Raw genomic sequence first — 24,513 nt, 5'->3', positions numbered from 1 at the left:
ACGGGTTTAGCTGCTCATTGGCCTGTGGGATCTTCCTAGACCAGGGGTTGAACCCGCGTCTCCCGCCCTGGCAGATGGATTCTTCACCACCGAGCTACCAAGGAAGCCCAGATTTCTTATCTTTTGTTAAAATATGTATACTCAGTGGACCAAAATAATATCAAAGTATGTATATGTTACTTAAATATATGTATCTAAATCTCAAAAAAGTGAAAGAAATACAACACCGTTCATTTTCTTCACCATACACACGAGACTTTCAGGCTCCAGTAGACTTACAGGGTGTGCTTTGAAAAACAGCATTGCCACCCGCAGACACGCCTCCTTTGTTTGGGCTGACTCTCCCTGTTTGTGTCCTTGCTGCCTGATGGTGTCCTTTTATTGCGGCTTCTCAAGTGCCCAGTTGAGACGCCGTCCCTTGGCTCTGCACGAGTGAGGAGTTGGGTCTCCCGCGCACTCACACACACCTTGCCCATCCCCTGGCTTTCTCTTGGTTTTCTCCTGACGGGAATTTGTTCCCCAGGTGAGCCTGTCAGTGAACTGTGATTACGTTTCCCTTGCCTGCACAGATTTTTCTTTTGCCTACAGTTAATAGTCATTTGGCTGGTGTCTGGCATCACTGACTGGATGGATGTGAGTTTAAGCAAGTTCCGGGAATTGGTGATGGACAGGGAAGCCTGGTGTCCGTGCGGTCGCAGAGACTCGGACACGATTGAGCGACTGAACTGAAGTGAACTGTGACCTTACCAGTAATTCACCCTTGACTCTTTTCCTGTCGTCTCAATGAACATCTCCCTAGCCTCTGACTAGCTCCATCATCGTGGTGCTGATTGTCCTCTGTGGACCTGTTCTCCTCTCTCCTGGATTGGGTCTCCTGGTTCTGGACTCCTTCATCTTCTTCCTTGCTTTACTTTTTCTGCAAAAGCATGGGAGGTGCTGTGCTCATTTGCTTTGGTCGTGTCTGAAGCACGACTGTGACCCCATGGACTGTAGTCCACCAGGCTCCTCTGTCCATGGGATTTCCCAGGCCAGAATACTGGAGTGAGTTGCCATACCTTCCTCCAGGGGATTTTCCTGATCAAACCCTCGTCTCCTGGATTGCAGGCAGATTCTTGACCGCTGAGCCACCAGGGAAGCTCCTTTCAAAAGCATATCTTCCAGGAATTTTCTGCAAAAGGCTGCCTGGGAGGTCATTTCTGAGCCTTAGACACCTGCGAGTACCTTTGTTCTGTCCTCCGTCTTTCTGTTTGTTTTTAAATTTTATTTATTTGGCCCGTCTCAGCTGTGGCACGTGGGCTTAGTTGCTCTGCAACATATAGGATCCTAGTTCCCTGACCATGGATCGAGTCTGTGACCCCAGCATTGCAGGGCAGAGACTTAACCTGTGGACCACCAGGGGAGTCATTCCGTTCTCACTCTTTTTGACCTGTTGTGTGGAACCGGAGCTCCGGCAGAAGCTGTTTCCTGTTGATTCCTGGTCCTGTGGACAGGACCTGATTTGGTGATTGTTGTAGTTTCGGTTTGGTTTTGTTCTTCTCTCTGGAAGCTCATAGGATCCTGTCACTGCACCCGTTTTCTGAAATGGCTTGTGATGGCCCAGCCACACCTCGGGCTGTTTGCCCTCATTGTTAGGTCCTTGGCAGTACCTGGACAATCACAGCCTTCCCCTTCATCCCCTCGTGGGCACGCCCCCTCCATTTCCTCAGCCTCTTCCTGGAACTCCTGCTGGTCGAGTTTCAGTCCCTCTGGAGTGGACTGCTCGTTATCTGCTTTTCTCTTCTCTTTTCCAGTTTGGCCTTTTCAGGCTGCTTTATGGAAGATTCCACGTGCTTTTCTAACCCTTCTTCTGAGTCTGTCATTTTCTTTTCTCATTTTTAATTCCCAAGAGCTCTTTCTTGTTCCCAGTGCCGACTTGAAAAAAAATAAATAAACACACAACCTGAGTTGTTGTTAAATCGCCAAGTCATATCTGACTCTTGGCAACCCCATGGACTATAGCCTTCCAGGCTTCCCTGTCCATGGAATTCTCCAGGCAAGAATACTGGAGTGGGTTGCCATTTCCTTCACCTGGGTATCTTCCCAACCCAGGGCTCGAACACACATCTGCATTGGCAGACACTGAGTCATGAGCTTCTCATAAAAAAAAAACAACAACAACAAAACTACAACCTGAGAGTTGTGAGTTAAGTTTCATTTGGGGACAAAAATGAGGACTATAGCCAAGGAAGCAGCACTTGAGATAACTCTGAAAAGCTGCTCCAAAGAGGTAAGAGGTGGTGGTGGTGGTGTTCAGTCGCCCAGTGTCTCACTCTTCGTGACCCCATGGCCTGCAGCACACCAAGCCTCCCTGTCCCTCACCATCTCCCAGAATTTGCCCAAGTTCGTGTTTACTACATCAGTGATGCTGTCCAGCCGTCTCATCCTCTGACACCCTCTTCTCCTTCTGCCCTCGATCTTTTCCTGCGTCAGGGACTTTTCCAAAGAGTTGTCTGTTCCAATCGGATGACTAAAACACTGGAGTTTCAGCATCAGTCCTTCCAGTGAACATTCAGGGTTGATCTCCCTTAAGATTGACTGGTTTGATGTCCTTGCTGTCCAAAGGACTTTCAGGAGTCTTCAGCACCACAGTTCAAAAGCATTGGTTCTTTGGCATTCTGCTTTCTTTACAGTCTAGCTCTCACAACTGTACATGACCACTGGGAAGACCATAGCCTTGACTGAAAGTGAAAGTGAAGTCGCTCAGTCGTGTCCGACTCTTTGCGACCCCATGGACTGTAGCCTACCAGGCTCTTCCATCCATGGGATTTTCCAGGCAAGAGTACTGGAGTGGGGTGCCACTGCCTTCTCCAGTATAGCCTTGACTATACTGACCTTTATCGGCAGGGTAATGTCTCTGCTTTTCAGCACACTGTCTATGTTGTCATCATTTTCCTGCCAAGAAACAATCGTCTTCTGATTTCATGGCTGCAGTCACCGTCCACGGTGATTTTGGAGCCCCAAAAGAGGAAATCTGTCACTATGTCCACCTTTTCCCCCTCTATTTGCCATGCGGTAATGGGGCCAGATGCCATGATCTTAATTTTTAAAAATTATTCAGTCTTAAGCTGGCTCTTTCACTTTCCTGCTTCATCCTCATCAAGAGGCTCTTTAGTTTCTCTTCGCTTTCTGCCATTAGAGTGGTATAATCCGCATATCTGAGGTTGTTGATGTTTCTGATGTGGGTCAGCATATATGTGATTTTGGTGAAGGGGGAGTACACACAATCAAGCACATATTTTTTGCAGAAGGTTTCTGATAGTCACGGGCTTCCCTGGTGGCTCAGATGGTAAAGAATCTGCCTGCAATGCAGGAGACCCAGGTTCTATCCCTGGCTTTGAAATATCCCTGGAGAAGGGAATGGCTACCCACTCCAGTATTCTTGCCTGGGAAATCCCATGGACAGAGGAGCCTGGCAGGCTACAGTCCTTGGGGCTGCAAAGAATTGGACACGACTGAGTGATTAACACTTTCAATTTCTGCTAGTCACAAGGAGCAGTCACCATGAAGGATTTTAGTGCTTTTCTAGAAATAAGGAGATACAAGAGTCAGACTCATAAAACTGGCTCCTGAAAATACACCTAACTGTCTGAAGACCTGTCCCACCAGTTTTTCCCAGAGCACAGAGTGCCTCATTCCTGCTCTCCACCCTGAACTCTTTTCAGCGGGTGTTGAAAATCAGCAGCTGTGGCAGCACATGATTTAATCCTTGGAGAGATGGATGGCAAGTGCCAATTTGTAGTTGACATCAAGTATTCCTTTTTAATAGCACCCTATTCTTATTGTTGTTCTTGTTATTTAGTCCCTAAGTCATGTCCAACTCTTTTGAGACCCCATGGATTGTAGCCCACCAGGCTCCTCTACTGGAGTGGGTTGCCATTTCATCCTACAGGGGGTCTTCCCGACACAGGGATCAAACCCATATCTCTTGTGTTGCAGGTGGATTCTTTCCCACTGAGCCACCAGGGAAGCCATTCTTATTGTAAGGATGCCAGATTTCTAATCCCTGAATCTAATGGTTTCTGTGAATTTTTTTTTTTTGGTCCTGGAATAATTTTTGTTTCTTCAAAACTGCTTTTCTCAGTTTTCCTTAGTCTTTCTTTCTCATGATACAGGCTTCCTCTCATCCAGAAAATCAAAATTTGAATGAGGTCCTGTTGGTCCAGTGGTTAGGGCTTGACACTTCCAGTGCTAGGGCCCGGATCTGACCCCTGGTTGGGGAAATTAAGATCCCACAAGGCATGTGGTGCAGCCAAAAATAAACATTAAAATTTGATCGGGGACCAAGCCCCTTGGAGCAGGGCCTGTCCCTTCACAGTCCACCGTCCCCCACTTCCCACCCTCAGGACAGCCCCTCTCAGCTCCCTCCTTTCAGAGCAGCCTGGGAGACCCCGTGGGGCAGGAAGGGCGTTAACTTCGAACCTTCTGGAAGTGACAGGAAAGAATTGCTTTCCACCAAATGCTCCAACAAAACAGTTGAAGTTTTCACACAAAAGCCATTTGAACGTTCATGTCTTGTCACGCTAGTAATAACCTGTCCCATCTCAGACGTGACTGCGCACAGGTGCAGCGGGGCCCCGGAGCTGTTGGTTTAGTCTTTAAGGTGTAGCTTTTTAAGCACTTTGGCACGCAGACACTTGGTAACGTGACTAGTGTGCCCTCTTCACAAAAGGAGCGCCCTCAGGCCTTCTCTGTCAGTGGCAATGCATCAGATGGGTCGAATTCCCTGGTGCCCCCGTGGTTAGAACTGCACGCCTTCAGCGCTGCGGGCCTGAGCTTCATACCTGGTCAGGGAACTGAGATCTCAAAGCTTCTCAAAAAAAAAAAAAAAGTCATACATTTGAATGTCTTTTCTTTGAGATGATCAACACCAGCCACCATGCCATCCCCACCACACACATGCATGCGCGCACGCACACACACACACTCACACTCACACTCACATTGTATTCACCTGAGGGGCACTGTCCACCCGGTCTGTGATGGAGCCGCCTCACCTATACAGATGGGCACTTTAGTGGAAGCCTCACGGCAAACTGGAAATAGAATCTGGGGCCTCGGCTGTCACCCCCGCCCTTTCCCCACAGGACTTTGTGGTTGGTCTCTCCATCCTGCTGCGAGGAACAGTCCATGAGAAACTCAAGTGGGCCTTTAACCTCTACGACATTAACAAGGATGGCTACATCACCAAAGAGGTACGGGGCTGCCTGGGGAGCTGAGCGTAGCCTGGCTGCCTGCTCCGCTGCTCCACACCCCCAACCTCTTTCCTCCTCTCTCTCGCTGCCCTCATTTCCCATTTCCCCTCCCTGTCCAAAAACAGAGCACCCAGCCCGCCCTCAGAGGGGACAGTAGCCAGGAACTCCTCTGCCAGGCTCTCGGCCTGGACACCTGGGTGTGCAGAGCATGGAGCTTGTGTGCCCCTCACCACACATCTCCATCCCCGTCAACAAGGTCCCCGATCACTGTTTCTTACTGCGAGGTCATGTGGGAGACCCAAGTGGAAAAGCTGGAGGCAGGGGTGGGAGAGCTGGCCTTGGTTCCCAGCAATCAAGGGAGGGCAGTGTGGTCCCTTAAGGTAGGGTGTCAACGGGCCCACAGTCCAGTTTTGTTTGGCCCAAACACTCTTTCTGGTGTGTAAGAAATCGTTCATATACCAAAAAAAGGAATATTTCATATACAAAAAAGAGTGTTTGGCTGGAACAAATTCTAGAGTTTGCACATAAAAACCTATCTCCAGATGCCCTGGAGAGTCAGAAGCTTGCGCTGGGTGGACTGGATGGGGCTGAGCCTATCTCTCTTTGGCCCGTACAGCCTCGCCCGCTCACCCACCTGGCAGCCAGGTTCATGCCAGCCCCTCCGCCCTCCCCTCACTCCCCCCGTAGGAGATGCTGGCCATCATGAAGTCCATCTATGACATGATGGGCCGCCATACCTACCCTATTCTGCGAGAGGACGCGCCCCTGGAGCACGTGGAGAGGTTCTTCCAGGTGAGCACGCGGGGAAGAGGCCGCCAGAAGAGGAAGGAAGGGGCTTCTGCTCTCAGGGCCTGCTGCTCCCATGGGAGGTGCAACTTCCTCATCTGGCTGGCTGAAAGAATTAAAACCATCCCTTTGCCCCCCATCTGCTGAACCTCATCTCAGAGCAGACGGGCTCATGGATTCTGAGTCAGCCGATACCCCCCGGCCAGAGCTTCTCCCACCCCCTGCCACCCCATCTCCACCAGGGGCTTCTCTCCGAGGGGAGGGTGTTGAGGTCACTGCTCTGTGTCCGTGGGGCCTAGGGGGACTGAGGCTCCATCTCCCGCTCCTGAGGGCCCTCAGCCACTCCACCTTCCCAGCTGTCTGTCAGGGAGATGAGGGGGGTCTGTGAGCATGGGGGTGCCTGCCGGGAGGTGGCTGAGGTTGGGGGCGGGCTGGGGAGATACCAGAGTGGTTGGTGGTGTGGTGGAGGCGGCTTGAAAGGGCACTTTGTGTGGTCTGCATCCCAGGGAGGGGGCCAAGGGGACGGGTTGGAGTGGAGGGCACACGCCTGCCCAGCGCCATTCCTCAGGCCTAGGGCAGGGGGCAGCCCCAGCGGGACACAGCCTCACTGAGGGCATGGCTTGAGTTGCAGAAAATGGACCGGAATCAGGATGGGGTGGTGACCATCGACGAGTTCCTGGAGACCTGTCAGAAGGTAGGCAGCATCAAGGCTCGGAACCCCTGCGTCCCGGCCCAGCCAGTCCCCTCCTCAGCGCAGACTTCCGACGTCCACTTGCACTGTTTCACCAGTGCTCACTCCTGCCCTGCCCGCTCCTGCCAGCCCACAGCCTAGCCAGGCCACGTCCCGCAGCCCCCCTCAGTGGCCCCCGTCAGAGGGGACAGACACGGGGCCCTGAGGACCGGGTCACGCAGTGGGAAGGAGCCTGGAGTCCCCCCCTGGCATCGCGGCTAAACATCCTCTGCAGAGCGCTTTCAGGGGACAGGACGCTGGGCCTCCACCCGCCTCCCTCCCCTCAGCTGCCCTGGCTGCATCTGGGTGGGTGGCAGTTGTCTATCAGTGGGTTAACATCTCCCAGACGGACTGGCCATCAGACCCTGGAGCTGGACACAAGCTCTACATCAGCAGCTCCTCCTTCATCCAATGAGATGGGCAGAGTCCTCGGAGGGTCGCAGGTCCCTAATGAGACTTTGAGCACGGTGAGGCTGGAGATGGGCGCCGCCCAGGGCTGACCAGGCCTCTGGTCCTCTCTCTCCACGCAGGACGAGAACATCATGAGCTCCATGCAGCTGTTCGAGAACGTCATCTAGGACTTGTGCATGGGGAAGGTGGGGGGATCCCTGAGTGGCTGTCGCCACCTCTGCCCCCAAAGAAACCTCAGTCCTGCCGGGAGCAACCTCCATGAGAAACTTTTTTCTAATATATTTGCACAAAGTGAATAGTTTGCTCCACACACACACACACCCCCCCCACACACACACACCCTTCATCTGGGCTGGCAGGTGGGGGGACAGAGATGAGAGAGGGGCTGGGTCTGGCTGGGAACTGAGTCCAGGGAACACGTGCCACACAGCTCCCAGAACCCCATTCCCAGGCCTCTTGGGTGGACAGCTGAAAGAGAGGCATCTTCAGGCCGCTGGCTGCTGGGTCATCCACAGATGAGGGTCCAGCCTGCAAAGCTAAGGCCCCAGCCCTGTGAGCCCACTTGCCCGCCCCTCCCTTCTGCCACCCCTCTTTTCCACTACACTCACATGTCAGGCCCCGGGGGCTGTGCTGACCTGCTTGTCCCCCAGCCACTCCCTGCCCACCGACGACCCTTCCAGAATGGCCCTCAGCTCAGGACCCCAGAGGGGCAGCGCAGGGTCAAGGGAATTCGGACCAGGAAAGAGGTGGCACTTAGAGCCTGCTGCTCCTGAAAACGCTTCCCTGGTGTCAGGACACCCACCATCCACTGAGCTTGTGTGAGCCCCAGTGGGGACACACCAGCGGGCACTGTTCTCCACCCAGTAAGGGGGCTTCCAGTCTGGGGACTGGGTTCTTGGTGGGAATCTGACGGGACCTCTCTGCCAAGGCTGCCTCCCTTGCTCCAGCTGGCTCAGTGAGGGCACAACAGGAGGAGCTGCCCACAGCCCTCAGCCACCCAGGTCGTCATTCAGGGGTCCTGAGAAGAGGTCCCAGGGCTCAGGGCCTAGCAGCCAGGGAGCCCAGGGGGGCCAAGCAGGCCTGGGAAGGGGCTTCTCTCTCCTGTTGGCCCCCATCTCCCTTGCCTCCCCGCCCCCAGCTTGGATGAGCTCCCCTCTTCGTGGTTAGGGTTCTGGAGCCATGTGGCCGCCCCTCCACACACAGGCTCGCCCAACCCCATGCGCAAAGCACAAGTGCCCCCAGAAGCTCAGGCTGCAGCCCATGAGGAGAGCCAGAGACTGTCTGCTTTCCAAGGCAAGGCCCTCCAGGTGGGCTGAGGCTTGGGCCCCACCAGCCCACATCAGGAGGCCCCCGGGGTTCTGTGGGGAGTCAGTTCTGTGCCTCTGAGCAGTGTGTGTGGGGGGGGGTGGCTTGAGGCCCCCCCCCACCCCCAACTCTGCGAGCCCAGCCCAGCTCACCAACATTCAAAAGCACAAACCCCAGGGATTCTGCTTGGCCGGGTACTGCCCTGAGGACAGAGGCAGACGTCGGCCGGAGCCCAGCGCCGCTAAGGGGCGCGGGGCCGAGGGGCAGGTCACCAGAAGCCGGCGGGAGTGGGAGCGGGGCTGCTCCCTCTGGCCCAGGCCGCCCGGGAGGGGCGCAGCCTCAGGCAGCACGGCAGTCCCAGAACATTCCCGGTCATACATTCCATCGGCTGCCGCCCCCGGTCTCTGCCCGGACCTGGCCTGAAGATGAGCGGGGACCGGGCGGCCGAGGCCGTGGAGATGGGCTGGCTCAGCCACGGGGACCCCTGGGCGCCACACATGGGCGACCCCCTTGGAGTTGCACTGACACCCCACCTCCAGTCTGACTGGGGCCCCTCCCCCTCCCCAGGGAGGAGGGCATCAGCGTTCCCTGGCTCAGGGATCTTCTCTCAGCCCCCACTCCCGGCCCTCAGCCCAGCCCTCCCCGCTGGCGAGGCTTTGCTTCTGAGGGCCTGAGGCCAAAGCAGAGGGTCACCGCCACCACGCTCTGCCCTCCCCACCTTGGCCTTGGGCTGCACGTGCCCCCGGAGGGGTCTGCCTCCCATGCTGGGACGCGGGCTGGCCGCATGTCTGCATGGCAGAAGTGTCTCCCTTGGGCGCGGCCGAGGAGAGTGGTGCCTGTTCTCAGCGCCCACCAGTATTCAGTCCTGTATATTTTAATAAAATAAACCTGACAAAGGAGAGCGATTCTTGGTGGCTTTATCCTGACTCTTCGTCCAGCCTCTCCCATCCCTGCTGCTGTTAGCCAAGGCTGCTGCCCAGAGATGAGCTGGTAAATGTTTAACAGTCCCTGAATTGTCCAAGATCCCAGCGTACAGTCACTGAAAGCAGAGTCAGGAAGAAAGGCCCACGGTTTGGAAGCCTCTGTGAGATGCTCCAGCCCTCCAGCCTATATACAGAGCCATGGGGCAGCGTAACTCCTTGAGGTGCCGTTGTGTTTCGTTCACAGGTTTTTTTCTTCCAGCTCCAAGAAGTCATTTCTGCATATCCCCTTGGCTAGAGGGTGCAGGTCACAGGGCAGAACCAGAATTTGCCTGAAGACATCTCCCTTTCTTGGTTTTAGTTTCAAAAATCTAAACTCAGTGCGGATTATGCCAGGAGAAGGGCAATGAGAAGCTTCGGGGAGGAGAAGTGAAAGAAGTCAAAAATGCAAGTGTGAGTCGCTCAGTTGTATCCAACTCTCTGCAACCCCACGGACTATGGCCCACCAGACTCCTCTGTCCATGGGATTCTCCAGGCAAGAATACTGGAGTGGGTTGCCATGCCCTTCTCCAGGGATCAAAGCCAGGTCTCCTGCATTGGAGGCAGATTCTTTACTGTCTGAGCCACCAGGGAAGCCCCAACTCAGGGATGGAGGTTCTGAGCGTCTGGCAGCGCTTCAAGGGCCAGACCCCAAGCCATGTGACGTCACCTCCACTGTGAACACAGACCTCATCCTCCATGAGTCACCCGATTTGGCTGACTCGATTTGGTAGGAGCCCCGTCCTACCACCAGACACACCAAAGGCTGCAGGCTACCGGACTCCCAGGGTCCGGACACCATCCAGGCAGGGGAGCCCTGACCTTGCTGCCTAGGATGGGCTGTCTTGCTGCTGCACAGGCTGGTCCCTGCACTGAGTGCACCTGCCCTGGCCACAGCCTTTTGGGCACAGATGGGGAAGCTGTTAAGACAACCCTCAGCCATTGAAGAGTGGAGCCCGGGCTTGGACCCAGGCAGGGGGCTCCAGGCCAGGTGTAAGCACTGAGGTGCCCACTTCATGGTCGCCCACAGAGCTCAGCGAGCTGTGCCATGTCTCTGAGGCCCACGTCTCTAAAGCATGGGGCCCACGCTTTGATTCTGGGGCTTTCTATTCTCTCTTAAGCCTGTCAGTTTACCTGGCTGAGCCTCAGTTACATTATCTGTAAAATGAGCAGAAAAACAATCCTCTGGAACTTCCCTGGTGGCCCAGCGGTTAAGACTTTACCTTCCAGTGCAGAAGCCACAGGACACTCGGGTTCAATCCCTGGGTCGGGAAGATCCCCTGAAGAAGGAAATGGCAACCTGCGCTCCAGTCTTCATGCCTGGAGAATCCCATGGACAGAGGAGCCTGGGGTGGCAGAGAGTTGTACACAACTGAGCACACACACACAGTTATAAACATGAGCATCCTTCCTTCTTGTCCTACTGAAAAAGTTTTCATGAAAATGAAGTTTTCATGCATTTTTTTCCCTTTCTATCAGAGAGTGACTCATAGCCAATAAACCACCAGAGGAAGTACAGACATTTCAGAAGTTTCCAGGGGCTGCAAATGAATCTGTGATGGTCCTCAGTTTCCCTGGTAACCCCAAGGCCCATTTAGGAGTCAGCCAGCTAAGGAAGGGCAGGCAGACAGAGCCATCAGTGTCCCCCCCTTCTGCCACCACTCACTGCGTGGCCATGCTGACCTGCTCAGGGTCCTGAGCCAGCACTTAGCATCCCATGTCCCTGCTTGACTCACAAACCTTTATAGAATGGGAGGGGAAAGGGCCACAGGCATTGAGTAAGGCACCCATACCCTTCCTCCACCCAGCTCTGCAGCACAACTTTCCAGGGCAATGACCAGTCTGTGATTTAGAAGGTCTGTGGTTCCTCTTCCTCCTCCATCTGTGGTTTTGTGTGTGAATGCGTTTATTTGCTCAGTCGTGTCCGACTCTTTGCGACCCATGGATTGCAGCCCCCCAGGCTCCTTTGTCCATGGGATTCTCCAGGCAAGAATACTGGAGGGAGTTGCCATTTCCTTCTCCTGGTGATCTTCCCAACCCAGCGATTGAAACCAAGTCTCCTGCTTTGGCAGGCGGATTCTTTACCACTGAGCCAAGTCCTTCTCTGTCCATTTGTTCAGTCGCTGTGGAGTTTGACTCTTTGCGACCCCATGGACTGCAGCATGCCAGGCTTCCCTGTCTCTTACCATCTCCCAGAGCTGCTCAAACTCATGTCCATTGAGTTGGTGATGCCATCCAACCATCTCATCCTCTGTGGCCCCCTTCCCCTGCTTCTGTCCATCACCTCTGGTTCCAAGTGCTATGCTTCCAATCTACCACCAGGGGGCGACAGCACCACACACCTGCCTCCACTGATTTCCTGCTCTCAGGTCCCCTGGGAAGCTTCTTGGAAGGGAAGCTACTTGTCATTTCTTTTAAGATCCTGAAGACAGTTTCATATGCCAGCCTTTCTCCACTGGGTGCTGGGAGCAAGACATACTATCGGCCCTATTTTATTAACTAGGACACATAACTCTCATGAGACTGCATAACTGTTACCACACAGAGCTGACTTCGTTCCAACCCAAAGCACAGTGTACATTTGGATTAGTCAGGCTAGACTTAACCTATTAGGCTCCCCACCTCCCCTTTTCTCTCCTTCTCTCTCTCTCTCTCTTTTTTTTTTTTTTTTTTGGCTGCCCGGCATGAAGGATCTTAGTTCTCCAACAGGGATCAAACCCATGCCTCCTGCAATGGAAATTCAGGGTCTTAACCACTGGGCCAGCCAAGGAAGTCCCAAGGCTTTTGAAAATCCTGAAAAGAAGCTTGAAGAGCGCACTCACTCCCGTCCCAGGGGAAGTCTAGAAGGCTGAGCAGGAGATAGCACTGCAGGAGAAACACTGGGCTGTCTGAGACCCCAAGTGTCTGTTCGGGTGGGATTCCTGTCCACCAGGCAGGGAGGTCCCTGTGACCTTCTTCCCTGCTCCTTCCAAGTTCCAAGTTCCCAGGTCCACACAAAAGGAGGCATTATCCTCCCTCTAGTCAATGCTATCCACACACCGGGTGTGGGCCGTGTTGTGAGGAGACCACAGTGGACAAGCCACAGGCTCTGCCTTCAGGAAACTCGAGTCTGTGGGGTCACCGAAGGCAGAAATGCCCAAGGCAGTGATTCGGGCCATGAGGGAAGCTATAGGCTGGGAACCAAGCTTGCCGCAGAGGACTGCAGGGCGCTGGGGCCTCCCATAGACCTGTGAATAAAACAAGAGGAAACAGATTCCAGGCGAGAAGTTGAGGAGCCTGCCACAGAGTAATGGGGCATCCCCGATGGCTCAGCAGTAAGAAAAAACACCTGCTGTGCAGGAGCCACAGGAGACACAGGTTCAATCCCTGGGTCGGGAAGATCCCCTGGAGGAGGAAATGGCAACCCACTCCAGTATTCCTGCCTGGAGAATCCCATGGACAGAGGAGCCTGGTGGGGTTGCAAAGAGTTGGACATGACTGAGCAACTGAGCATGCACTCATCAGTGCGGTATTCGGACCGTCTGCTCACAGTGCTTGGAAACCTTTATTCCCTCGTCTGTCCATCTTCCTTCATGAACACAGTCCAGACCAGAGCCATGCCACTGAGTCAGGAGGACTCTGAGACTTCATACAGGCCCTCCCTGAGCCGGGTTTTGTCATCCTAACATGGTCCCTGTTCTTTTCACTGCCCCCATCAAATTTCCACCTTAGGCAAGCCCCCAAGGCCATGGACACAGCTGCCAGCCCTCCGGCCGACTCACAGGGGCCCTGGCCCTTTGGGTGAGGGGAGCAGCAGGCCCAGCCAGCTCTGATGTCACGTGGTCAGCTCAGAGCACAGGACTTTGTCTGAAGCCGCTGGGTACACAGAGAAAGTACAGGCTTGAGCTGCCTGCAGGATGCGCTTTTCGGGGTTCAGAAACTGGAGAGGAGAGTGGGGTATAGGTGGGGCCCGATGCATCAGGAGTGGTGCTTGTGGCCAGAACGGAAGTCATCCTGGCCAAGATGAGGGGGCCTGGGAGAAACCGCTTAGCTCGTGGCCAGAGCTTAGCCCGTGCTTCTTGAGTGGCTCAGTGGGTAAAAAAATCTGCCTGCAATGCAGGAGACAAGGGTATGATCCCTGGGTCCAGAAGATCCCTGGAGAAGGGAATGGCTACCCACTCCAGTATTCTTGCCTGGGAAATCCCATGGACAGAGGAGCCTCACGGGCTACAGTCCACATTGGGTCACAAGAGCTGGACATGACTTAGTGGTAAACAAGAGCTGAGAGGTCCCAGAGGAGGAACAGTGTAAGGGGAGTGGGCCGGGCAGGAAGGCCCAGTGTGGCCCTAGAAGATATTCAGGGCCTCTCAAGCACAGCCCTCTCTTGGGTGGTGATGACACCAGTCAGGGCTCCATCCAACCTAAAACTGTCCCCTTGACAGCTGCCCTGACTAGGAAGGGCTGCCAGTCTTAGAACTGGGCTCCTTGCCAACTGCTATGTGCCTTTTTTTTTTTTTTTTGGCCTAGCCGTGTGGCATGCAGGATCTTAATTCCCTGACCAGAGATCGAACCCATGTCCCCAGCATTGGAAGCATGACGTCTTGGCCACTGGACCACCCTGCAAGTCTCACTGTACGCCTTTTTATTCTGTCTGTTCCTCCAGCAGGAAAGCCCAGCTTCCCTCTAACTCACCTGCCACTGCCCTACCTGCCTTTGCTCTTACACCTCGTCCTAGGCACAGGGTTCACCTCTCTTGAACCCCTGTGGATGCATGATCTTTGCCCATCCATCCCTCCCCGACATGACCCCTCTGTTCCCCTGGCAAGAAAACGCCTTTGGGAACTTCCCTCCTGCTGACGTGGGTGTCTGGGGGCAGTGAAGACCAGCCGATTGGACATCAGTCTTCAGCCTCCGCAGACACGCCCTCTTCTCCTGGCCACGCCCCTCAGTCTTGCCTGGGGACCCCTCCGCTCTCTATCTGTGCAGTCTTGGAGTTCACCTGACCTCCAAGGCCAGCCCAAGCCAGCTGGTGCATTAGCTACCCCCACAACTCTGGGGCGGGAGTGGGGGGCACCCCTTCCAAGGGAAAGCTGACAAGGCCCCAGTGAGACCTCTGCTGCTGGGAATGCTTGGGAAAGACACTGTTCCCTCACCGAAGCCGGGAGGTGAGCCCTAGGGCTGTGGCGGCCATTTTGCCACTGTTAGGAGCTGCGGGAATGGAGGCGCGCGGAAGGGAGGGGTGAAGAGGAGAAGATTGCAGGGTTAGGGGGACGGGTCCGCCCTTGAGCTCAAAAGCAAACTGCACCTTAAGCAAGTGCCCCCCTCAGTCTCTAGACCCTTCACTCGTAAGAGCTCCAGCCTCCCCACAAAGCCAGTTAAAAAAAAAAAAAAGTGGGTTGACAGGCACTTTCAGCTGAAAAGTTCTCCACTGCTACAGCCCCTCATGTCAGGCTCAGCTGCGGGTGGTGAAGGTGCTTCCAAAACTCCAGTGGGCCCTGGAGCCAACATGCCCAGCCCTGTCTCCCCCGCCAGGCTGCCTGCCACCTTGCAAGCGTTTAGGCCTGGAGCCCCGCCCAGCACTGGCACTGCGGGAGGCACAGGGGGTGGGGATCAGCCAGTAAAACCGCTGCGCCCAGCGGCACAGGGAAGGAGACCATGGCAGAGAGCCCAGGTGGGCGGGGTGGCAGGTCTCAGGCCCCGAGCCTGCAGGGTCAGGGGCCAGCTCTCCCGGCACCAGGGTCAAAGTCTCTTTGAAACACTTCTGCTGGCCGGCAGCCTTAGGGCATCTCAGCCGGGCTGAGCCACACTTTCCTAACCCCAAGACAACTTCTCAAAAGATAGCATTCCTTCCTGATATTGCTGTTGTTTAGCTGCTAACTCATGTCCCCACTCTTTGTGACCCGATGGACTGCAGCGTACCAGGCTTCCATGTTCTTCACCATCTCCCAGATCTTGCTCAGACTCATGTCACTTGAGTCGGTGATGCCGTCCCATCTCATCCTCCACTGCCCCCTTCTTTTCCTGCCCTCAATCTTTCCCAGCATCAGGGGCCCTTCCAATGAGTCAGTTCTTCGCATCAGGTGGCCAAAGCATCAGTTTTTCCAATGAATATTCAAGACTGATTTCCTTTAGGATGGACTGGTTGGATCTCCTTGCAGTCCAAGGGCCTCTCAAGAGCCTTCTCCAACACCACAGTTCGAAAGCATGAATTTTTGATCTTGTAAGGGGCCACAGTGACACTTAGGTCTGGACGGTGTAAACTGTCAATAATATATCATTTAATGTCCAGCCCTCTGACTCAAAAAACTTGCATAACTGTGCCTTGCCTTGTAATGAGTGGAATGGTTCTCAGAACTTTCTGAGGAGCTGTTCCCAGGTTATAATTCTCCATTTGGCCTGAATAAAACTTTCCATTTTCTTTCTTGGCTGGGCTGAGGAATGTTTTCATTGACATGCGTGATATAACCAGCAGGATATTGGCCATCCAGAGGGCCCCCTGGAGTCCACCCAGAAGGGAACCAGCACAGCCCAGAGATCCCCACCAGCTTCTCGGTACTCTTCAGGTGTTCCCGAGAGTTCTCCTGATATATGGATTTCACTGTTTGAGTGAGAATCCTGAACATTTTGAGCTGCCTCACTCAAGACTTGGAGTCTCAAGGGACACCAGTACATTTCTTCAGCAGGACCTAGGGTGGTTGGGTAAGATGCCCCGGGGAAACACGGGTGGCTGGATTTTTGTTAAAACTGACTTAAATCACAAAAAAATGAGTTGATAAAACATCTGAACAAAACTTGTGCTAGTGAAACGAGAAGCTGAATTATTCAACTCTGAAGAATGAGGGAGACCCAGTACAATCGTTTGGAGAAGGCAATGGCACCCCACTCCAGTACTCTTGCCTGGAAAATCCTATGGATGGAGGAGCCTGGTGGGCTGCAGTCCATGGGGTCGCTAAGAGTCAGACACAACTGAGCAACTTCACTTTCACTTTTGACTTTTATGCATTGGAGAAGGAAATGGCGACCCACTCCAGTGTTCTTGCCTGGAGGATCCCAGGGACGGAGGAGCCTGGTGGGCTGCTGTCTGTGGGGTCGCACAGAGTCAGACACGACTGAAGTGACTTAGCAGCAGTACAATCGTTAAGTAAATGCTGCTCATCCAGGGAGGAGAGAAGGGCTGGTAACCTAGCGTTCTGAGCAGCCATGATGGTTTTAGGCTGTCACGGAGTCATTGAAGTAAGCCACAGGGGCTCTGCCCACACCCTAGCCCAGCCAAGGCTCTCTGCTTTTGCAAGGAGCTGTGGGGGAGGGTTCTTTTCCCCTTAGGGTTTAAGTAGATGAATAACGAAATCTAAGCTAAGATCTGGGCTTCCCAAGTGGCTCAGTGGTAAAGAATCCACCTGCAATACAGGAGACACAGTTTTGATCCCTGGGTTGGGAAGATCCCCTGGAATAGGAAATGGCAACCCACTCCAGTATTCTTGCCTGGAAAATTCCATGGAGCCTGGCAGCTACAGTCTGTGGGGTCGAAAAGAGTCTGACACAACCGAGCACATACACATAGTGGAGATTTACACAGCACAAGCTGCACGCGATGGCCAGTGACTGCAGAAACGGGAACGAGCTCACTGATAACTTCTCGGGATTTGATTTTAAAAAGTAAAAACAAAGGGAGGAGGAATGAGGCCTACGATGGGGAGGTGTATGCATTAGTCTACACCAGGAAGAGGCGGTTTTCCCGAGGGAGTGGGAAACACGTTTTATCCTTTTTTGATCCTTAATGTCAGGTCTCGGCCACCAGCAGGTGTATCACTTAACATGTAGTAAAATCAACACATGGGCTTCCCTGGTAGCTCAGCTGGTAAAGAATCTGCCTGCAATGCAGGAGACCCTGGTTCAATTCCTGGGTCGGGAAGATCCCCTGGGGAAGGGATAGGCTACCCACTCCAGTATTCTTGGGCTTCCCTGGTGGCTCAGATGGTGAAGAATCTGCCTGCAATGTGGGAGACCTGGGTTCAATCCCTGGGTTGGGAGGATCCCCTGGAGGAGGGCATGGCAATCCACTCCAGTATTCTTGCCAAGAGAATCCATCCCACAGACAGAGGGGCCTGGTGGGCTACAGTCCACGCAGTCCCAAAGATTCGGACATGACTGAGCGACTAAGCACAGCACAGCACAGCACAAAATCAGCATATAATGAGACTCGAGGTCTGCTGGAGGTCGGATTCATCACCATTTTGGTTGCAGCTGGTTCCATCTGGGTTTTTGTTTGTTTGTATCTATCTTCCTTTCTTCTCTCTGGATCCTTTAAAGATTTACTTTAGGGACTTCTCTGGTGGTCTGGTGGCTAAGGCTCTGAGCCTCCAATGCAGGGGGCCTGGGTTTAATATCTGGTCAGGAAACGAGATCCTACATGCCGCAACCAAGACCCGGTGCAGCCACATAAATAAATATTTTTCCAAATATTTACATGAACTCCTGCTAAAGGCAGGGGTTGGCGGGTCTGAGCAAAGACCTGGAGCAGCTCTGGCAACAATAGGCCATGGCATGCCATGGGAAAGAGTCGAGCTGAAGAGTAACTCCTTGGGGAGCTAGGCTCAGAAGCAGCACAGGAACTGCCCTCAGAAAGTTGTTCGGATCATAACTCTCATCCGAATTAGGCCACAGAATTCATACTGGGAAATTGTGCCTCAAAGGGCAGACAGCTCCTGTGTAAACCACCACCTCTGGGAGGGTCGCTGGGTTTATATATGCTTGCAAGAACTTAATTGGAAACTACAGGAAACTGGGCCCTAAAATTGCCAATTGTTTTGGGCGCCCCAAAACAGTTTTGAGTTCACAGTTAAAGCCAGCAGTCTTCTGGATCTGTGCCTGCAGGGTCTACTGGAAACAGCAGTGGTAAGTGTTTTTCATTTTTCTAAAATTAGGTTTTGTGTGTGTCCGACTCTGTGACCCCATGGACAGCGGCCCACCAGACTCCTCTGTCCATGGGATTTCCTAGGCAAGAATACTGGAGCAGGTTGCAAGGACAAATATTTTAGGGCTAGCTCCTTGGATCCTTTGAAGTGGAGAAATATCTAAATTGGTACAGTTTTTTAGAGAGCTCTCATCTTAAACTATTGTACCTTTTCTTTTGGCACCTTTTACAACTGGTATTCAGAAGCCCGAAAAACCTTCAAAATTCCAAAATGCCCTCATTGAAAGGTTTCTGTAGGAGGCTAATGAAAGAGCAATGGTCTAAAAGGTACTTACAACATTATCTGGGGCTTCCCTGATGGCTCAGCGGTAAAGAATCTGCCCGCAATGCAGGAGACTCGGGTTTGATTCCTGGGTCAGGAAGATCCCCTGGAGAAGGAAATGGCAATTCACTCCAGTATTCTTGCCTGGGAAATCACATGGACAGAGGAGCCTGGTGGGCTACCGTCCACAGGGCCGCAAGAAGTCAGGCAGGACTTAGCAACTAAACAGGAACAACAAAACTCTCTACTGCTCCCCTCTGTCTTCCTATATTAGAGCACTCGCTCCAGTCATCTTCAGTCTGAATCTCCTTTCCACTCAGAAGACACTATTAAATGATTACCTTTAGAAATGGAACCACCTGAGATTGTAAGCAAGGCTGTTCAGATAAAGGCCAACTGAGGACCACAGTTAAAGGAATTCTTAAACTCAGGGAGGATCCTCAAAAGTGTTTGTAAATGGATTACCCAAATGAGAGGCCACTGATCTGAATAAACTGACCACATGTGATGTTTGGAGCCTGATAGGAATTTTGGGGGGAGTAGGGGCGGGTTTTCCCTTAGGCTAAATGAGGGTAAGTAAAACATCCCAACACAGGTGAATTTGCTGTCATTGAGGAGGCCATAAACTCCGGGAGCTGGCGATGAACACGGAGGCCTGGCATGCTGCAGTCCATGGGGTCGCAGAGAGTCGCAACTGACTGAACTGAACTGAGGCAGCTTCCACTGCAGGGGGCACGGGTTTGATCCCTTGCCAGGGAACTAAGATCCCACATGCTGCATGGCATGGCCAAAAAGAAATATCATTTCATAATTAAAAAAAGAAATAAAAACAACTGTCCTTGTCTTACAAGTCTAGTCTTTATAGAACAAGAGGTGTAGCTCTAGAAATAATGCAAAGCCCACCACTCATTGTATCACAGTGAGGAAAGAAATTCTATGAGAAGGTGTATGTTTCCAGAGGTTATAAAACATATTCATAAGCACCAAGCAGGAAATCCTAATATGACATCTGGTTCACCATTACTTCTTGGTTTGTTACTAGAGATTAAAGGTTAAGAATTATAATGTATGTAACTAAAATTACTAAAATAATCAGGGAAACATTTCAATATGCAAGGAAAATGGGAAGTGCATTTTCAGTGGAAGGAGGGTGTAAGGAATGGAAAGGCATTTTCTCCTGAGATGCTGATCCCAGGTTATAATTCTCAGTTTGGCTCAAATAAAAACTTCCATCTCTTTCTTAGATCGACTGATTATTTTTTCTCTGATAGATGAGTAGGAGTGAGTCAGGTAAAGGGCTGTGGGGCGGGAGACACTCCTGCCCAGAATTAGGGGCCAGGCGGATGCAGCCAGAGCCTGGAATCGTGGGCCACGGCACGTAAATTTCTTGTCTTCCCAGCACACGTAAAGTCGCTACATTGCACTGTAGTCTAGAAAGTGTGCAGGAGCACTGTCTAAAAACTGTGCTGACTCAGTTGCTCAGTCGTGTCTGACTCTTTTGTGACTTCATGGATGGTAGTCCGCCCAGCTCCTCTGTTCATGGGATTCTCCAGGCAAGAATCCTGGAGTGGGTTGCCATTTCCTTCTCCAGAGGATCTTCCCAATCCAGGGATCAAACTCAGGTCTCCTGTGTCTCCTGCACTGGCAGGCAGATTCTTTTTTACCACTGAGCCACCTGGGAAGCCCTATAAAAGCAATGCACATACATTGATAAATAAAGACCTCCTTTTTATTGAGATATGGGATTCCACATGGATGTACCACATTGTGTCTGACCCACTGTGAAGCATTTTGTTTGTTTCTATGCTTTCAGCTGCTACAAATACCACTTCCATGAATAACCATGTACAGGCATAAGGCCCACAGTACAGTTGCTGGGCTACACCATAACTGCCTCTCTATTTTTTTTAAGAAATAGTCAAACAATTTTCTAGACTGGCTCTGACATTTTACATTCCCGCCAACAATGTATAAGAGATCCAGTTATCTACATCCTCTCCAGCTTGTGAGATTGTCACTATTTTTTATTTTAGCGGCTCTAATAATTTTGCAGTGACGTCTCATTCTGGTCTCAGTGTGAATCCCAGAACCTCCTGCGATGCCAGACATGTTTCACGTGATCATGTGCCATCGGATAGCTGCTTCAGTGAGACATCTCTTCATGTCATTTACTCATGTTCTACTTATATCGGCCTTCTTCTCTGTTGATTTCTTTTTAGATCTTTTTTTAAATACATGTAGTTTACTTTTTAGCTGGGCTGGGTCTCCATCGCTGCACATGGACTCTCTCTCGCTGCAGCGAGCAGGGGCTACCCTTCCTTGCGGCGTGCAAGTCCCTGCAGTGACTTCTCTTGCTGCCGACCACAGGCTCTAGGCCCGTGGGCTTCAGTGGTTGCAGCACACAGGCTCAACAGTTGAGGCTCACAAGCTCTAGAGCTCAGCCTCAGTAGCTGTGGCACACGCCGTGGCATGTGGGTGCTTCCTGTGTCCTTTATATTGCCAAGTTGATTCTTAACGACTGGACCACTAGGGAGGCCTCTCTCTGTTGACTTTTGAGCATTCTTTGTATATCCTAGGTCTGAGTTCTTTGTCAGATATGTAGTTTGCAAATCTTTTTTCCCAATTGGTTGCTTTTTCTTTCATACTTAAAGCATCCTTTTGCAGAGCAGAAGCTTTTAAGCCCATTTCATCGATCTTTTTCTTTTCTTTTATTATGCGTTTGGTGGAATGTCTATGAAACTTTTACCAAGGTTATTGAATTAGCTTTGCATTCTTGGATAAGGCCCATTTAGTCATGGCAGATGGGCTTCCCTTGTGGCTCAGATGGTAAAGAATCCACCTGCAATGTGGGAGACCTAGGTTCGATCCCTGGGTTTGGAAGATCCCCTGGAGAAGGACATGGCAACCCACCCCAGTATTCTTCCCTGGAGAATTCCAAGGACAGAGAAGTCTGGTGGGCTACAGTCCACGGGGTCACAAAGAGTCAGACATGGCTAAAGAGGCTTAACACATACCCCCAGGAGGAGCTAAGCTTACTGGTTTGAGAATTTTCTTTTCTAAAATAAGAATTTAGAGTTATACATTTCCTTCCGAATACTGTCTTAGCAGAGTCCCACAAATTTTGATATGTTATTTTTCATTTTCATTAAGTCAGCCTCCATGACACCCAAGGATCATTGTTATAGTGGGAAGTCCAGCTCCTCACATGGCCTCCACTGTGGAGGGTGACCTTGTTACTACCCAGCAGGGAGGACAGTTCAGGCTCCCCACCTGCCCTTCTCTGACCCACCCTGCTCACCACTCTGACATGGGGGAAGGGCTGAGGCACTTCATTACAGGCTGGCAAGGGTGAAAATCCAGGCTTCCTACTCCGCCTGTGCTAGTGGGCATGGGACCACAACAGTTATTGTCTAAATTTTCTGTTTTGCAAGACTGTCCCTTTCCGGGTCCTTTGACTAAAGAGAGCAGGATTTTCTTGGGGATTTTTGTGTCTGCACCAGTTGGCATTTCCAGTTGCCAGCTTTCTCAGCACCAAGAATGGATATATGAGAAAAAACAGCCCAGAGAATTCACTGCTGTATCACCTCATGGCTCTGCAGACCCCGCGCCGGCCTGCCTGTTCATCTTTTTTCAGAGTCTTATGATTGCTTTGTGTAGGTTTTTAGTTGTACTTAGCAGGAGGAATAAAGACAAATGCTTCTCCATTTTTCTGGACATAGAAGTCCTCTGGCTGCTTTTCAATTTTTCTGTTTCTCACTAATATGGACTAACTTGCTTATGCTCTGCCATGACGTCATTTTCCTCGTGTGTCTTGTGTTTGAGGGTTGTTGAGTTCTTGTATAGTGGGTTTACAGTTTTCATCACGTTTAGAAAAGTCTTGGTCATTACGTCTTCAAATATTTTCTTTCTGTTCCCCCTTCCCTCTCCTCTACTTTGGGTCCAATTACACATATATTAAGCTGTTTGGATTTCTCCCAGAGAAATGGTCTTTCCTAATGGTCTTAAAAAAAAAAAAAAAAAACACCTCACTAGACCTAAGATCTGCTGGCATATTTTAAAAAATAATTTTAATATTTTTTGGTTGCATCGGGCAGCATGCAGGATTTTCATTACTCAACCAAGAATCAAACCCTCTGCAGTAGAAGAGCAGAGTTTTAAATAGTGAACTGCCAGGGAAGTCCCACTGACTTTGTGCTTCTATTTTTTTCCTTCATACGTTTTTCAGGAAGCTATCTCAGCTCCTAGAGTGCTGAACATCCTCAATATGTACATTAATTTTCTTGGCAAGAATCTTGCCTTTGTTTGTTTCCTACAATGCTGGCAGCATGCAGGGATACACTGCAGACTCAGTTCTGCTGTGGGCGCAGTCGGGGGCTTCCCTTTTTGAGCAGTGCCCTTTCTTGTAGATTCACACGCATGTGGCCGTGTTTTCTAAAAGGCCTAGAACATTAGTTTCTCCTCATTCCCTTTGTGTTGGTCATTTTGGCGAATTACCAGAAGATGGAGGCACCAGCCCAAAAGCTAGTGCTGTTTTCAAATTCACCAATCTTTTTTCTGCAACGTTGACTCTGCCTTGTAGGGTATTTGTCATCTCAGACATTGCAGTTTACATTAGTAGAATTACATTCCCTTTTTCTACTTAACTTTTGAAGTTACGAGTTCCCATGTCTCACTGTTTCCGTTCCATCTCTCTGGCTCATCCTTACATGGTGGGTCTCCTGACTGGGGGTTATGCTAGGTTCTCTTTAGCACATCCCCCCACCCCCACCCCCCACCCATGACACCCCCACCCCCCACCCATGACACTCACTTGCCATGTTCCATTTATATGGGCTGCTGTCCATGGGGTCGCACAGAGTCGGACACGACTGAAGTGACTTAGCATGCATGCATGCTGACCTGCATCTTCAAGCCAGACAAAAGCTGAAGCTCCAGACCCCCTTTAATACCCTGCTGCTGCTGCTGCTAAGTCGCTTCAGTCATGTCCAACTCTGTGAGACCCCATAGACAGACACATTAAATACAACCCACCCAAAACTGAGCTCACCATCCTCTCCCCAGACACATTGCTTCCCTGGAACCCGTGTCTTGGTGAATGGCACTGCCATCTACCAGGCCAGAGACCTAGGAGTCAGCCTTACACTTCTTTCCCCTTTAATCCCACCTCCTGTCATCATTGAGGGCTGTCAGTGCTGCCTTCTCAACATCTCAGAACTTTCACTATCTCTGCCGCACACCAAGTCACCACTGTTCTCGGCTGCATCACTCTTACCCAGACACCTTTCCTTGTTCAGGAGTGGCCTGAACAAAACTTCTCAAATGCAACCCACTCCCTCTGAGGACATTCCAGTGGCCTCCTGTGAGATTAGATAAGGGTCAAACTCCTTCCTAGGGCAAATAAAGCCCGTGATGGCTCCTTGATTAAGTGCTGGGACTCTAGCCCAGACCCTCTCCTATGTCTCCATATGCCAGAGGCCTGGAAAGTAAGATTGTTTGTTTAATTAAACCACCTCTCCACTAGAATACCTGTTTTCTAATAATGGAGGTTATGCCTCCCACTACCCTGTGTGCAGCCCATATGAAGACAGGGCTGTAAAAAGATGTAAAAGGCTGCACTTGGGGTCAATATGACATCTTGAGTAAAACACTTCCGGCCTCAGGTTGCCCAGATGTGAAATGGGTACAAACATCCCTCCTCTCTTCACTGATCTTGCACAATCGGAAGGCTTGTCTTTGTCAACCAGCGCGCCATAATTTGGTCTCCACCGCGTTTTGCTCAAAGATCAGAGCAGGGCTGGTCCAGATGCAGGGCCTCAGGCGGGCCCAGGGCGCAAAATTTCAGGAAGCACCCACTTTCAGGTTCCTGCAAGCGCAGG

General features: G+C 51.7%; 1 protein-coding gene and 2 long non-coding RNA genes across 5 annotated transcripts in view; 1 reads left to right on the top strand and 2 right to left on the bottom strand.

Annotated features, from left to right (window-relative positions):
• KCNIP3 (potassium voltage-gated channel interacting protein 3) overlaps positions 1-7,454 on the top strand; it is a 93,596-nt gene extending 86,142 nt beyond the window's left edge. For both annotated transcript variants that reach the window (XM_086328230.1, XM_086328231.1), the window contains 4 exons: positions 5,124-5,231; positions 5,919-6,023; positions 6,649-6,711; positions 7,278-7,454. In XM_086328230.1, the coding sequence (XP_086184356.1) occupies positions 5,124-5,231; positions 5,919-6,023; positions 6,649-6,711; positions 7,278-7,325 (324 nt within the window). In that variant the 3' untranslated portion in view covers positions 7,326-7,454. The remainder of the gene's footprint in view (positions 1-5,123; positions 5,232-5,918; positions 6,024-6,648; positions 6,712-7,277) is intronic.
• LOC147363781 (uncharacterized) lies at positions 4,050-5,128 on the bottom strand. The gene is made up of 2 exons (XR_015137428.1): positions 4,991-5,128; positions 4,050-4,846 (listed from the first exon to the last, which is right to left on the bottom strand). It is a non-coding gene; the product is annotated as an uncharacterized LOC147363781 (long non-coding RNA).
• LOC147363779 (uncharacterized) lies at positions 5,973-18,746 on the bottom strand. Of its 2 annotated transcripts, XR_015137427.1 has the most exons (3): positions 18,651-18,746; positions 10,646-10,768; positions 5,973-6,123 (listed from the first exon to the last, which is right to left on the bottom strand). It is a non-coding gene; the product is annotated as an uncharacterized LOC147363779 (long non-coding RNA). The 2 variants fall into 2 exon arrangements; XR_015137426.1 differs by lacking the exon at positions 5,973-6,123 and having other exon boundaries at positions 9,364-10,768.
• Positions 18,747-24,513: the final 5,767 nt, after the last annotated feature.

This window comes from Bos grunniens, chromosome 11 (genome assembly GCF_055505025.1).
Source record: "Bos grunniens cultivar Pamir isolate PY7600 chromosome 11, Bosgru_T2T1.0, whole genome shotgun sequence".
NCBI lineage: Eukaryota > Metazoa > Chordata > Mammalia > Artiodactyla > Bovidae > Bos > Bos grunniens.
Note: the sequence above shows the minus strand (reverse complement) of the source record. Positions and strands in the feature narration are given on the sequence as shown.